General features: G+C 41.7%; 1 protein-coding gene across 1 annotated transcript; it reads right to left on the bottom strand.

Moving 5' to 3' along the window:
* Window positions 1-2,347: 2,347 nt before the first annotated feature.
* On the bottom strand, window positions 2,348-15,049 carry cep76 (centrosomal protein 76). The gene is made up of 13 exons (XM_003452094.5): window positions 14,784-15,049; window positions 14,046-14,201; window positions 13,728-13,812; window positions 13,410-13,634; window positions 13,116-13,301; window positions 10,279-10,376; window positions 9,958-10,086; window positions 9,577-9,765; window positions 5,443-5,609; window positions 4,596-4,755; window positions 3,885-4,058; window positions 3,352-3,569; window positions 2,348-2,726 (listed from the first exon to the last, which is right to left on the bottom strand). The coding sequence occupies exons 1-13, from the start codon at window positions 14,844-14,846 to the stop codon at window positions 2,588-2,590; spliced, it is 1,989 nt and encodes a 662-aa protein (XP_003452142.1). The 5' UTR covers window positions 14,847-15,049; the 3' UTR covers window positions 2,348-2,587.
* Window positions 15,050-15,858: the final 809 nt, after the last annotated feature.

Here is a 15,858-nt window from a genome sequence, read left to right as displayed (position 1 = left end):
GGTGCAAAATGCATCTGAACGTCTCACCTGAATGCAAACATTGCTCACCAGATCTAAGGTGAAACCAGTCTCCCACCGCTTCCCTTCCTGTTTTTAATGGAGCAGCTCCTTTCCCACAGGACCTATTAGTCAATTACACCTGAGCGTTCCTGTTTAATATGGGCTGAAAACATACCTGAGTTCCCAGCATCAAACACTTCCTTTGCTGCAGTCTTCCTGTGGTACACAGTAACGCGCGGAGTGGAGGTGTTGGTGTGTGTGTGTGTGTGTGTGTGTGTGTGTGTGACATTCAGAAAAAAGCAGGAATTATTCATTAGCTTTCTATTTTGTTCTTCCAGCCTCCCTCCTGATCCTTGTGTTGAACAACTCTGGGGCAAATGCAGAATTGCAAATTAGCTCCCGGAAAAATCGAATTAATTGGCCATCCTCACAGGCTTCTTGTCAAAGTTTGGGCTGATGTGTCAACGATTCCCTTCCACGATTCAACTCCAGAACAGCTCTGCACAGTAGAGGAACACAGCAGGGAGGAGGGGGGCGACCAAAAAAAGAGAAAAACAAATGAGCAAAGCAAAGCACTCCATAACAACAAAACTACCCTCTGCGCATCAATTAATAAAGCACTTCAATTATGGCAAAACTTTCCCGAGTTGACTTCTCCTAACCACACAATAATTCACTCAACCAGGCGCCTGTCACTTCGTCCTCGCTGCAATTTCATAATCAGCCAGTGTCAAACTGGAGGACAGTGTTCGCCTGTGGCTTTTCAGCGGCGAACAAGCTGAAATAATGATGTTATTGTGGCTTCTGCTTTTTACAGACGGTATGATTTTGGACATAAATTCAATCAAGTCATTCTTTAAAGTTTTTCTAATAACGTTACCTTTTTTCTAGTTATATTTTGTGTCTTTTAACCCCCATAGTTTAACTCATAATCTACTCTTATGCATGATCAACGAGACATTTAAACCAGTCTTATTTCTATTCAAAAAACCTACAAAGCATTATGCGTGCAGGGCTGCTGTGGCGAGCACAGAGCTGCAGCTGCTTCCAGTTTCCCAATATTTGTCTTAACGCGCCATCTAGTGCTGATCACAGTTATTACAAGTGCAATACAACAACTTTAATACAAGTTTAAATTTGCCCGTACACTTCTCGCAAAAAGACAAACTGACAGCTTAATTACGTCAGTTTGATTTAATTTAATGATCTTTAAACACAAGGTGCTCTCCTTACATACTCGCCTTTAAAACCAGGGCTGTCAAACGTATTTTACTTTGTGGGGCATAAAACCCCAATTTAAACTCAGGACCAGTAACGCTGCTGCCTAACAACCCATAAAAACATCTTTCTTTTATTGTAACAAAGTTTAATTATTAAGTACAGTCAAAATAATTGACCCGCCACTTATAATACTGATGATGAGCAGCCCTGTGATGATTTCAATATAAATTGCTCAATTTTCCCACAAAAAAAGATTCTGTACAGCAGTAAATTTTAAGAAATATATTCATATTACAGATAAAAGTACTGACATCTTATTACCCAGATTTTTAATACGTTAATACTTTTTTACAGAAAAAGATCTCCTTAAACAGAGAAGATAGTAAATAGTGAAGAAAGGAAATATTCTTTTATTTAATGAGATACTAACAATAAAAAAGCCTCAATTTTTATCATTTAACACTTTATCTTTTACTGATATGGGGTAAAATGCCAGCTTATGGGTAATGTCTGTGTCAATAGGGAGACTCTAGGCCACAATGGACACTCTGGCAGGCTGGTTCTGGCCCCCCAGCCACGTGTTTGGCACCTCAGGACTAGACTAAATCCAATAAATTTCTTTCACACCATGGGCATAAATTTCAAACTTTTGACAGTGCTGGCTTTATGGGTTGCTTAAAGATTTTTGGTTTGTTCCAGTGGTATGCAGCGTGGTTTATTCACATATTTTCTGCTATTAAATATTACTGTAGTCTCACATGTAGTCACATGTAGTTTATAAACATAAAATTATATTTTAATTGTGTGACAGGTCTATATTAAATGGTGGCAAAATGTTTTTAAACTCAAAGACATAATTTCATTACATTCATTTGTATCTTTATCCATCTTTCTAATATTCTGTACTATTTCATTTAGTTTAGTTCTTACAATCTTGGAGCAACTCATTTCCTCAGTATCTCATTATTTTTGATTAAATGAGATTGCTGTAAATGAAGGTTCTGCCAAAGCAGGTAATTCTGTATTACTTAAATCCTTCATGCAACTGCAGTAAAACAACCCTGTTCATGTTTGTGACACAAGTTTAAATAGCTTTAATAAAGCATGTAAAAAATGCACAGCAGGATAAACAACGTTGGGTTTATTTGGAAAAATAAATAATGTAAATGTCTGTACAAATGAGTCCACTACAAAATAAAGGCCTGACCATCAAAGCAGAGCCACAAACATGTCTGTGCAATATTAGAGCTTAATATCAATTTAGTCTCATTTTGAGTCCCGGTGTGTCCCTGTGGTGTCCTAAAATCCAGTGTGGGGTCAAAGTGCAACACAGGCCGGGGTTTCCTGGGCGCCATCCATCTGCTGGTCAGAGTACAGAACGGTATTTACAGGCAAACATGATCCACACTGCGCACGCGTTCTCGGGATAAACGAACACCCGAACGCGGACAGCCAGCCTCACGTGATCGCCACGACAACACACTATCTCCTCACAGAAGGGGGACCTGCATGAAAAATAAGAAATTCAGAGCATGGAACGCAAAATAATGTGTGAGAAAAATATTCAGGGAATAAAACCAGTTTAATATTCTGGATTGTTTGTGACAAAGGGACAAAACTGAAGGCTGAGTGTTTGTGAATGTGCACAGGTTATCTAGAAACCTGTTAATGACAGTCTCAAAAGTCATGCCATTACTTCCTAATGGCATGACTTTTGAGACTAATTTTTTTATGATCATATTCGTGTTCTCAGCTCTGGCAGGAGGTATAACATGTGAAACTGTTACAGTATATGTTGTGGAAAAGACCGGGGAGCTTACAGGGTCACTTTTTATTTTGAGCCTATTTCCCATCATGCTTTAGAGTGGATGGTGTGTGCATCATTTATTGTCCATACTGACACTATTAGAACATATAGACATTAACATGTTTGTTGGTCTGTGTGCAGCACTTCTCTCTCTTACATCCTCTACAGGAAAGCCACAGGTAAAGACGAGACTAAACTACTGTGCAATAGTTTGGGCTTCGAGGCCACAAAATCACTGGCAACCTTTCAAAAGTCATTGAAGTTTTCATACAGCTTTGTTCTCTAGTTGTAATATTTTAACATTTAGTTTAGTTGTATATTACCTGAGGCAGGTGGCAAAGGCCCGACGAGCGTTACGGTGAAGGAAGTGTATAGGGAAGCCTTTGAAAGTGTGTCCGTCTGGCACAGCCCTCCTCACGGCGTCCTGGAACTCCTCGTTGCCGCAGGAGACACCGGTGCAGCGTTCCAGCTCATAGGCTGACAGGGCTGAGGACAGCAGGTAGGACAGGTGGTCGTCCCACACCGTCGCCAGATCCAGGTCCTGGAGGAGAGCACCCCACAGAGTGGATACATTCCTCAGTAATGGTTACATGTTATGCCACTACAGTCAACTACACAGCAACTACACTTATATACTAAAGGTGAAATAAGGTTATAATGGTCATCTGGCATTATTGTTTTCATCTCTTCAATGTAAATATAAGTGATGTTTAAACAACATACATCATGACTTATTCGTATTTTGATGTTTTAAAGAATTATCAGTGTTCTCATCTCTCTCAGTGCTCTAATCAGGCCTCTTTCCAGAGCGCAGGCGAGTTTACCACCATCCAACAACTCCATCACTGTGTTTTACCTTCCTATGCTCAGATACCAGGTAGCGCATCTCCAGCTCCAGCTGGTTGCTGGCTGCAGGTGGATCCAGAGACGAGGAGCAGAGTGGAGGCAGAGGGGGCAGAGAGGTGGTGGAGCCTGGAGCGCAAACAGACTTCAGAGCCTCTTCACTCATTGCTTTCCACCGTGACTGATTCTGAAGAAAATCAGGTAGGGGGGAAGAAAAAGAGGCATTTAGCTGATAATCCCATTCACACAGACCCACTACATTGTCCACTGGGTGCTTTGCTTTAGGCCAGCGTGACAGAATGGGAGTTGCTGATGAATGAAACTGTTACAGATTCAATTTCCTTTCCCGCAAACTGGCTCCTGTTCTGTTGATTGAAGATGGCAATCTTCCAGCGAGCTCTGTGCCCACAGGACCCTGCTCCAGGCTACCTTTGCCCTCTGTCTGCCTAAAAATCACCAGTACTTATTTGATTAGGTTTTCTACGCTGGCCAATCTGATATTGCGGCAGGATTTTCATATTGAGGCTCATTTGCCAAACCCCAAATGTGAACCATTAAGACAACACCTGCCAATGAAACAAATGTGAACAGCGTAATATTTCTCTAGCACTCTTTAATAGCTACAGTACCTTTCTTATTAATAAATACAACAATGGAGCATTGAAAGCAATATAACATGGCTATCCTCCAGCCATACCCCCAAAGCGGATGTGCATTATATTACCTGGAAGTCAAAGACACAGAGCTCCACAGCATCAGAGGGCTGACAGTTGGCAAGGAAGGTCTGGTGGTTGAAGACACAGCCTACAGTGCGGTATGGGTAGGAAGGTTTAGGCTGGGGAGCCAGAGGTGGAGCATCTGGATCTATAGGACGGTGCAGGTATCTGATCACACACAAGAAATGCAAAGAAAAGTATTAAGAAATGAAACAAAACACTAATATTACTCAGTGAGAAATGTCTATGGTCTGTTCTCTTTTTTTTTTAATTTTAGGCAGCTTCCCTGACCTTTTCATATTTAGGATGTACATGATTCTTAAATACCGTAACATAAGTGTGACAAATTATTGATAGTTCCTTGCCCTTCATATATCCTTTAATTCACATCATATTAGGCTCAGATATTCAAACTAATGAAAAACATGCTCCATTAGGCCAGTGCTTCATGGTGAGGAGGAGCTTAAGAAACACTAAAATGTAATCAATTGTTCCTTGGCTCAAAGCCTGGCCACCAACTTTCATAGAAATCCACTCATGGGATTCCAAGAGATCCTGCTGACTAACACACAAAGACCGTTTAATGAAGTAAGTGAGGCAAACACAAAAAGCTCACTGTAACTCAGACTGAGTCTGGTTTTAGTTAAAGGGGATACCGAGAAGAGAAGAAAAGCTTTTCCTTTTTTATAACAGAGTGGTATCCTGTCCAAAGTAACTAATTTCATTTCCTGATACGTTAATTATGCTGTACTTCTTTTGAGAAAAGTCCTGTTTAAATCTGACCCTCAAAGGTCTCGTGAAAGGGGGTGGAGTTACTTTGCTTATTCGTTAACTATATTAACAAAAAAAACAGACCTGTGCGCTGTCAGGCTTTCCCAGAAAGTGATGCTCCCGTCAGTACCACGGGTCAGGACCCAGGCATGTGGCACTCCTTTGGCTTTGGTGCCCACACACACGTATGCATCCAGGCCAAAACCCAGCAGGAGGCTGCACAGCAGGGTGGCGTGATCCTCACAGTCCCCCTGCGGAGGACAGAGTGTTATACTGGGATCTGCTCAGGAGTTTAAAGTGAACTAAATATCTTCATCACATTAGTCAGCTATTTGTTGTGCTTTAAGAGAAATGTTCATTTTTGTCTTCTGGTTCAATTAAGGTCATATATCTAAGGCAGAGTTATTGGCAGTACTTTTAATCCTGATGTGACTTCTCTAAACAGAGAGCCTTCAGCACGCTCCCGTCTCAGAAGATCATGAGATGTAGTTGAAATCACAGAAAGCTAGTGAGTGGCTGGAGAATGATGTTCAACAGAGCCTCTGTTTCTATCTCTAAGGCTGCACGACACACAATTACAGGAGTTGAATCTGGAAAGATTTAATCTTTAACCTCAAAGTATTGTGATTTTTACTATCAACATTTTACTGCTTTAAATCTGAGATGTTACAACTGTTTTCTCAGAATATCATAACATTAATTTTATTCTCAAAAATGTACCTTTACTATTAAAATATTAAAACCTTTTCCCTTTAAAACATTGCAGCCTTTCAGCTTTATTCTCAACATATTTTAACTATTTTGTCAAACAACTTTCAGACTTGATTTTAAAACATTAAAAATATTTTGGCTTTATTCCCCAAACAATACTAATTTAATTCCAAATCATTGAAGCTTTGATTCCAACATATTATAATATCTAATTCTTCTTAAATAATTCTTCTTGAATTTTTTTGTTTTTATAGAAGACGAAAATAAATATAGCTCATTTTCTTAAGATTTTTCTGTTTCTGTTGTATTTGTTGCCATTTAAATTTCCCACATGACACGAGCAGCTGCAGGGAATTTATTGCCATGCAAGTTCCTGCTTCGAGTTAACGACACATTCAGCGCCTCTTGTAGTTCCTGTTTCAGGTTAACAGCACATCGTGAATCCTAACTGATGATGTCAGGATCCACTGACAGAATGCTTCAGATTTTTGGGAAATAAGACAAGAAAAAACAAAGAGGCGGAGCATGTTGGGCATATAAGAGTTGGTAAAAAGGATCATAAAATGCATTTTTGTTTATTTTATGAATCTAAAAGACATTTCAAATAATTATATTTGTTATTTAATCCAATCTAAGTCCCACAAACTCCCGTTCATTGAAGCTCATCTCACGAGCGTCTCTGGCTGCCAACTTGTATACGGCCTTGTAAAGTCCTTGTTATGCATTTAAATTCAGGTCGGTGATTGCTTGATTTCTTCATTCCCTCCAGCATTTACACTCTGCTGGAATCTCCTACAGCAGAACAAGTGTAGGTGTGGCCTAAACTCACGCTGGCTGCATGTGGCTAATTTTATGCTGATATTTAAGCAGATAGAATTCTGTTTTCACACCGACCTTGCCTAATTCCTCATGTCAGTACAAGAGTCTCTTTAAACAAAACACAATATCTTGTTCTCGCTACACAGTTAGCCTTTCTCAGAAGTGCCCAATTCAAACAAGAAGCCTCCTGGAGAGGAAATAAGCTCTGGAGTCATTAAATTGTCCATGACAGTAAGCAACTCTTGTTTCATTCGTACAAGTTTTCCTGTAAAGAAGCCTGGGTTGAGCTGGGGACTGTTGCTGCTGCGTGCTGGCTCAGGCTACGGGCAAGTCAGAATGATAGATGTTCCCCAGAAGTGCTAATATGGACGGCAGCATCGGAACAGGCTGAGCAGGACTGATGAGGCTAAATTAATTTTCCCTCAAATGAAACTCATAAATCACAGCTGACAAGGGCCACTTTGTGAGAGTTGTGTTGTGTCTGTCTTGCCAGCCGCTCACACAGAGGAGAGGCAGGGAACATTTATCCTGTGGTGGTCTGGGAAATTCCCCGCTATCTAGTCGAGAAATGAGAATGCAGCAGTCAGTCAACTGTGCACAAATCCTTCTTTCTCAGAAACCACACAGTCAGCCGTACTCGGAAATGCGGTTAGTGTAAACGTGGCCAAATCAAGCTTTGTGATTGTGGAACAAAACTTTACTTTTAGGAGGCAACACAACGCAAACCTGTGAATTCACTGAAAATGTACAGTGTAGCCAGAGGAAAATGACTGAGGTCATGTGAGGCTAGGTTGTGTGTGTGTACAACTGTATTAATTCTATTCACTTGAATGTGCTCAATCCAGCTCCTTATTTTAATTCTTGTATTTCACTTAACTGGCTTCAAATGCCACAAGGTGAAAGTGTCAAAAACATTTGAAACACAGCTAATGTTTATGTTTGGCTTGGTACTGTTGCTGTCCTTTAGCTTAGCCCACAAGTCCATCAATCTTTTTCCACTTATCATGTCGCCAGTCTAACCCAGAGACAGAGACAACCATCCAAACAATCACCAAACACCCTACCCTAACACCACTAACTAGAAGCCTGATTACCCACATAGTATCAGGGAGAAAATGCAAACTGCACACAGAAAGGATCCATTGATCGTGGATTCAAACTCAGGACCGTCTTGCTGTGGGGCAACAGTGGTAACCACCATGCCATACATTAGGACAAAACTAATATACTAAGATATTTTGTAGTGAAGTGGAACAGTGTGAAAAACAGTGCAAAATTATCCAAGACAATTTCTATGTGCCTTTTTCAACACTGATCATCTTCTTTACTGGAATTTATGCTTCAGTGGGAAATCTACGCAGCAGCTATGTCGTAACGGCAAAACCCCTCTGAAACCTTACGCCATAACCTGACATTCACTTTCCTAGAAACACAACTACACATCGGGCTGTCGCAGCCTGACAACTATGATTGGCCCGCTCAGTACCGTTAAATCCTCCTGTGCATTTCCAGCTACTTTTTCTATGCACCTTTTAGATTTGTCAGTGAGAAAAATAAAGATCATCACTTCAGGACTAATAATCATAGCATCAACAAAGGAACTCACAAATGTCAGGAAACTCCTAAAGGGACGTTGTTGAAACTATGGAAGTGGACGTGAGGGAATAACATAAGGGGCAAATAGATTTACACCAACTACACTGACCACAAAAGAGTGAGGACCCAGAAGAGAAAAAATTCCCAACGTTTTATTTGTTTCTATCGGCTGGGACTGCATATGAAATACAGTGAGAGGACCACGGATATAAAACACATAATGCACCAGCACAACATCATCCACTTTGTGGGTTACATAAAGGTTCCTCACACAAACCTAAAATCAGGCCTTACAGTGAACTCCACTGTTGTTCTCCTTCTTGTTCAGCCAATTTCATTCCATCTAACATCGTCACTGCAGAGCTATACTGTTGGGTTTTTTTGTTTTTTTGGAGGTCTCAGTTCAACAGACGAATGCAGGGCATTATCAGCTAGTATGATGTGGATAAAAACCCATGTCCTGCCAAAGATATGTAAACTTGCGATTTCCTTCACTGTGCTGAAAAAGAAGTCTGACATTTTGATGCAGAGTTTCTTTCTTTTAACGCATCAGTATACGATTTACATGAAACAATGCATCCCCTTTTGAAGCATTCATTTGTCATTTATATCAGCTGAAACACAGTCTGTGTTTGCATCAGCAAGCTCTTGAATAGCAGCCGAGTGATGCCATCATTTGCATGGCGGCGCACTGTTTTTAGATCTAGACTTTGCCTTGGACTTGCTTGAAGATAACTTGTAGTAAACATTAACTACAGCCCAAAGCATAATAGTACAGCTGGAACTTTAGGAACTATCTCGCTTGACTTGTCGCATCCCATCCCAGGATTTATTTAGTGTTTAATGGCTTTTCTACTTTCTGAGATCTGAGTACAGTCCCACTGAGTGGCAGATAAATGACAAATTTAATTTAGAAGAAAAAAAAGTAACATATCAGTTTACTGGAACTTTGGTAACAAATGTAATTATCTCCCATTGTTTTGATCTGTGGCAATAAGAGATCTAACAGTACAGAGGATGCACTGTCTTGGAAAATGGAAAATGAATCATTCCTACTCTGAGGCTGCCAAGTGGCCGGGAACCTCTCCTTACCTTCCCTCGACACAGGAAAGCCATTAATGTGCACCACTGCTCCTGCTTGCCTCCTCCTCCCACCACCGGAGCCTTCTCGTGGGCTAGAAGGCTGACGAAGCGGGCTGCCTGCCGAGGGCTCTCCAGGAGGCGGCCTGCCCGGAGGACACGTACGTAGGAGCAAACTGGCCTGTTGACGCCATTCTCATCCTGCAGAGTGTGCAGACACACACCCAGAGGAAAGGAAAGGCCAAGAAGGTGACATGAAATATTTGGTGAACTGGTTATGATGTTAATAGAATGAGCACAGATGCTTCCTTTTAAAAACACGATCAACCAATGAAGTGATAAAGATGTTTTTTTTCTCGAGGGGCCGGCCGTGGGTCAATACGTGGGACAAACCTGTGCAAAAATCTTGACCAGCTTGGTCTGATGTGACGGACGGATCTCCAGGAACTCCCTCCACCACTGCTTGGCATAAACCAAGAAGAGCCTCTCCTTCTCGGCCGTCCTCTGCCTCTCCAGTGATTGCTAAATGAAAAACACAGTGACATCACTCCCTCACAACAAAGGCTCTGATGTTTCTTTTACAGCCTCTTTATCTCCACTCTGAGGACGACTGATTCTTAAAAAGCATTAATGGGATTCTGTTGTAATGAGTCACTGGTAGTTCACAGAGATTGATTTATGAATAATGAAACAGAGGAATAAATAGATGCTGACCTGTGTGCTGATGATGTCAGCGCTCAGAATCTCTGGGAGAGGAGGGTAGAGCTCCAGGCTAACTGTCAAAACACCAGCTGGGACTTTGGATTCACTTCCTGGTGACAAACACACTCTTTACTGAAAGATGTTGCCAGAAAAATAAGCAAAAAGCAAAATTGCCAGGTTTGTAATTTGTACAGTCAGTTTTATCAGACATTACTAATCAAATTTTCTTTGAGTTTTTGGTGTTTTTCCAAAAGTTTTTGTGTTTTCCAGACCTTTCTTCCAGCATGAGTGGTACACAAACTATACTGGCTTATATATATGCAAGTTAGGACAGTACTTGGGGTGCAAATTCTGGAGGGCTTGTGTTCCTGCACAGCACAGAGACCTGTTCATAAAATCCATCAAAAGAGTCAAATCTTGAAGCATGATTAAATAAATACAGCGTTCAGTTAAAAACATTGCTGTCTTAAAAAGTTACTAAGTGGCAATAGTAACATCAGATTATTATTACTGGAAAACACAGATATCACTACAGGAATGCAAAACAGACCACTCCCATGAGACGCAGGCATAGGGGGCAGTTTCTAAGTCCCTTTTAAATATTGGCCCTATGTAAATCGTGTTTCTCTAGGTGTGCCACCACCATTATTCAATTTTAAAATGTGTCATTGCATTGATTTAGCTCTCTGATTTGTTTTCCTTTATTGTTTGCACTGTCTGCCACTTTTACACTGTATTATTCTTTTTCCACACCATAGCTCCACCACAGTAAGCCATGAAGAAGTCAGACTGGCAGGTCAGTAATTGGGGTGTCTGCAAATATTGATATTTGGGTCCAAGTCTAAGGGTAATGTATCACAGGACGAACAACAGAATGTTACCATACTGATATTATGTCCCACCCTAACTATATGCTATGTAATTGGAATTATATAGCTTACACTCCATTATAAACTACTCAAAAAATTACAGGAACGTTTTAATTAGTATAGCATCAAGTGAGTTAAACCTTCAGGATATTGATGTTGTCAGTTAAGTAGCAGAGGAGATTGTTCATCCGTTTCAGCTGCTTTGATGCTATTGAAATTAACAGGTGCAATGGAGGAGCAGCAGTGAGACAACCCCCAAAATAGGAATAATTTTACAGGTATAATCCACTGACATGTTTTCCCTCCTCATCCATTTTTGACTGTTCTTTTGGTTAGTGTCAGTGTCACTGCTGATAGCATGAGGTGATACCTGGACCTTACAGAGGTTACAGTTAGTCCAACTCCTCCAGAATGCCATCCATCCATCCATCCATCTTCATCCGCTTTATCCGAGGCCGGGTCGCGGGGGCAGCAGCCTAAGCAGAGAAGCCCAGACCTCCCTCTCCCCAGCCACCTCCTCCAGCTTATCCGGGGGAACACCAAGGCGTTCCCAGGCCAGCCGAGAGATATAATCTCTCCAGCGTGTCCTGGGTCTGCCCCGGGGCCTCCTCCCGGTGGGACATGCCCGGAACACCTCACCCAGGAGGCGCCCAGGAGGCATCCTTGTCAGATGCCCGAACCACCTCAACTGGCTCCTTTCGATGTGGAGGAGCAGCGGCTCTACTCTGAGCCCCTCCCGGATGGCCGAACTTCTCACCCTATCTCTAAGGGAGAGGCCAGCCACCCTTCGGAGGAAGCTCATTTCTGCCGCTTGTATCCGCGATCTCGTTCTTTCGGTCACTAACCACAGCTCGTGGCCATAGGTGAGGGTAGGGACGTAGATCGACCGGTAAATTGAGTGCTTCGCTTTTACACTCAGCTCCCTCTTCACCACGACGGACCGGTGCAGCGTCCGCATCACTGCAGCCGCAGCACCAATCCGTCTGTTGATCTCCGGCTCCCTTCTCCCATCACTCGCGAACAAGACCCCGAGATACTTAAACTCCTCCACTTGGGGCAGGAACTCATCCCCGACCCGGAGTGGGCACTCCACCCATTCCTCCAGAATGGCACATCAATAATCCCTACCAGGATTTCTGTGTCTCCCAGCATAGTCTCAAGAGCATGGAAGACATTCCAGGACACAGGAATGTCTAAGACAGCTAGACATCCTTAGATCCTTAACCCATCAGCATGACGGTATCTGCTCCTTTATGCAAGGAGGAACAGGATGAGCACTCCAGAGCTACAAAATTATCTTTAGCAGGTCACTGGTGTGAATGTCTCTTAACAAAAAAATCAGAAACAGACTTCATTAGAGTGGCCTGAGGGCCTGATGTCCTCTAATGGCTCTGTGTTTTTCACAGATGAGAGCAGGTTCACCCTGAGTACATGTGACAGATGCGAAGGGGTTTGGAGAATGATACTGCCTGTAACATCATTTGGCATGACTGGTTTGGTGGTCAGTGAGTGATGGTCAGGGGAGCCATATCTTCACAGCCCTCTACAGGCTAGGCAACAGAACCCTGACTGCCATTAGATATCAGGAATAAATCACTGGACCCAGTGTCAGACCCTACACTGATACAGTGGGTCATGGATTCCGTCTGGTGCAACACAATGCCCGGCCTCATGGGGTGAGAGTATGCAGGCTGGAGGACGAAGGAATTTATACCACTTACTGACCCCTCCGCTCACCTAAATCCAACAGAGCACCTCACCCCAGAGCACTGCCACATCATTTTTTCACTTTTATTGTGGGAGTGTCTTTGAATTCAGCACTTTGTAGGTTGATCATTTTCATTTCCAACCAACACATTAACCGGTCTATATAGCTAGATATCCAGCATGATTTTTTGACTTCTGCTTTTGTTCTTCAAAATTAAAATCAAAAGAACCCTTCATTAGAAACTCTTTGTGCAGAGAGAGTCTGTTGCTCACCAACTCCCATCAGCTCTACAGCAAAGCAGGTCTTGCAGCTGGGCGAGCTTAGGACAGTCCTCCAGTCCAGGAAGTAGGATGAGACAAGCATTGTTTCACTTGAGGTGTCTGTTTTTATCAGCACAAAGTGCACTGGGTCACACACTGACAGCATGGAGGTCGCATCTGCCATCTTACCACTTTCCCCTGGAATACAAAAATTGTAAAATTATACTCTGTACATGGATGGTTTATTAAGCAATACAATGAGAACAGTATTTGTGATTGACACAAACAGTTGTGGTTAACACACACCTATACCGTCTCTGTGGATCTCTAACAGGAAGCCCTCCTTGAGGTCAGGTTCACAGGCACAGGGCACTGGCTTTGATCGAAACCTCTGGTTGCGGAAGTGCAGGTAGAGTGTGAAGGTAGAACACACCTGACCAGGTAAGGGCTCCGGCTCCTGGAGATGCTCCAAAAAGGCTTTCCCTCCAAGCACCTGGAGATACAGGCATCGCCTTGATGGGTCAATATTGGCTGAGAAGAGAAAAGTAGAAGAGGAATAACGTTAGGCAAAACAATCTGTGCATCATATTATTATTTGCTTGGTATGCAAATAATGTTTCTTACTTTTTTTCAGATGAGTGATATCTTTATCAACAAAATGAGTAGCAGGTTTTGTAGGTGATCCCGTTTCTGCTTCTGTGCCGGCTTCCTACCACGCCAAAATGACAAGACAGAACAGTCAGAAAAGATGGGACAGAACTGACACACTGTATTACAGATATTTTTAATCCATACTGAAGGCAAACTGTGAAAGTAAAACGTAGCTATCAAGGGGATTGATACATTGTAGATGTTTGATTGATGGATGGAATGAAAAATACTTCTATATTAAAAACCAATTAGCAATGCAGGTCTGAAATTGCATCAAAAAAGCTGGGAAACCTGTGTAAAGTGAAGATCTTTCATCATATCATCTATGATGCCTCTACGCTGCAGAGCACGCAGGAAATCTGCTTCAGACAGAGACCGACGTGCTGGGCCTTGATCATCCCTCACAGTCTCAGCCAGGACCTCTCGGATCTTCCCATGGATATCCATCTGACAAACAGAAAAACAAAATTCCTTCACCTACTTAAAAATTGTGTTTGTGCTTTCTAAACATCCTCTAAAAACAGTCCTTTCCCATTTAAACTCTGATTTTGGGAAGTGTGTGTGTATGTTTTATATCAGTAGACCTATAAGTACCGTCTATTCGGTGCATTATTGATGCGAAATCTTTTCTCATTCATTACTTTTTACAAATCAATTTTTCATTCAAATCAGCAACAAATGTAGGATCGAAATTGGTCTTGTTTGCTGTGTGAATTTGTACTTTATCTGCTTATAGACGCTTGGCTGGAAAACAGCACGGGTTCCCAACGGTGCTTTAAATAATGCTGTATAAAGAGATGGTGCAGCCAATCTTACCAACTAGGTGGTAATATGTGATTTCTCTGTGATGTGCAAATGCAAGGAAATAGGAATTTGTGACATTAAAAAAAATCTATTTGCCCACTATAAACAGCTAGCTTCCCCCCTTCATGAAAAATACCCGTGTAACCATGCTGCTTAAGGACTTCAGCATTCAACTGTACATTGTTTACAACACGAATAGCCATAAAATCTATGTAGTTTTCTCACCTTGAGCAGATGGTTGTGAATGATTTGCTTCAGCTCGGAAGCTTTTTCTGGAGGCAGCGACATTATTGCTATTATTTGTGCTTTTTAGGCTAAGCTAGCTAGCCAGGCTTATACATGGGTACTGGTAGAAACAATAAATAACGCCGTTGAGTTATAATGAAACTTTGTGTGCATTCGCCATTTTTCGCAGAAATGTTCTTTTCTGACAGCAACAACTGCCAGTTCAAACAGTGGCGGAAAAGCGAGCGGGAAGGTTTCTCCGCTGATGCCCGACACCATACTCCGGAAAAAAAATCAATACCTCGACAATTTTGCTCTAAAGTTACAGGATTTATAAGAATCACCATATAAACCACGATATACGTATTTTTGGTGGTGCATTTATTGTAGTTTTATTTCATTTTTGCTCACCAAATATTCCCCATTTTATTCAGGGATATTTTTACGTACCCCAATCGCGTCACGAATTGCGACGACATGTGAAAGACCCTTGAATTGTAGTTTAAATTATAGCCACTGTTTTTATGTTTATTTTTTATATGTGGAGGCGTTTTCATACTAAGGCAAGACATAAATGGATCAAATTACGCATATCCTGCCTATCGACAAAGGAATAAAAATTTAAACGTAACTTTCTAAGCTTTAATGACTCGTACGTATTATAAGTACTTATAATTATGCCAGTAGGGGGCAAGATTTGTGTCAAATATCAGTCAAGTGTTTTAAGAAAAAGACACTTATGGTGAATATGGTTGCATTATAACTGACCTATTGTTTAAATTCTGTTAATGAGTAGAGAGTGTCGTCATTCGGGGAGGGGCGGGGTTCAATGGATGAAGAATGGTGAGGAAAACAGATGTTACAAAGAGGTGGTGGGTCGGTAAAGTCTTAAGTTGTATGTGAGACCAAATACTAATGGATGAGAAAGGGACAGATTGGCTAGGCAGAGAGATCGAGCTGGAAAGCACGTGTAGCAGGTTAGAGTGATTCAGGACAGATATAGCTATGAAGTGAAGAAATGGAGTTGAGAAGACTGAAGGAGTACTTTGAGGAGCTGATGAATGAAGAAAATAAG

The sequence above is a fragment of the Oreochromis niloticus genome, linkage group LG11 (assembly GCF_001858045.2).
Source record: "Oreochromis niloticus isolate F11D_XX linkage group LG11, O_niloticus_UMD_NMBU, whole genome shotgun sequence".
NCBI lineage: Eukaryota > Metazoa > Chordata > Actinopteri > Cichliformes > Cichlidae > Oreochromis > Oreochromis niloticus.
The sequence above is the reverse complement of the archived record's forward strand: the minus strand, read 5'-3'. Positions and strand labels throughout refer to the sequence as shown.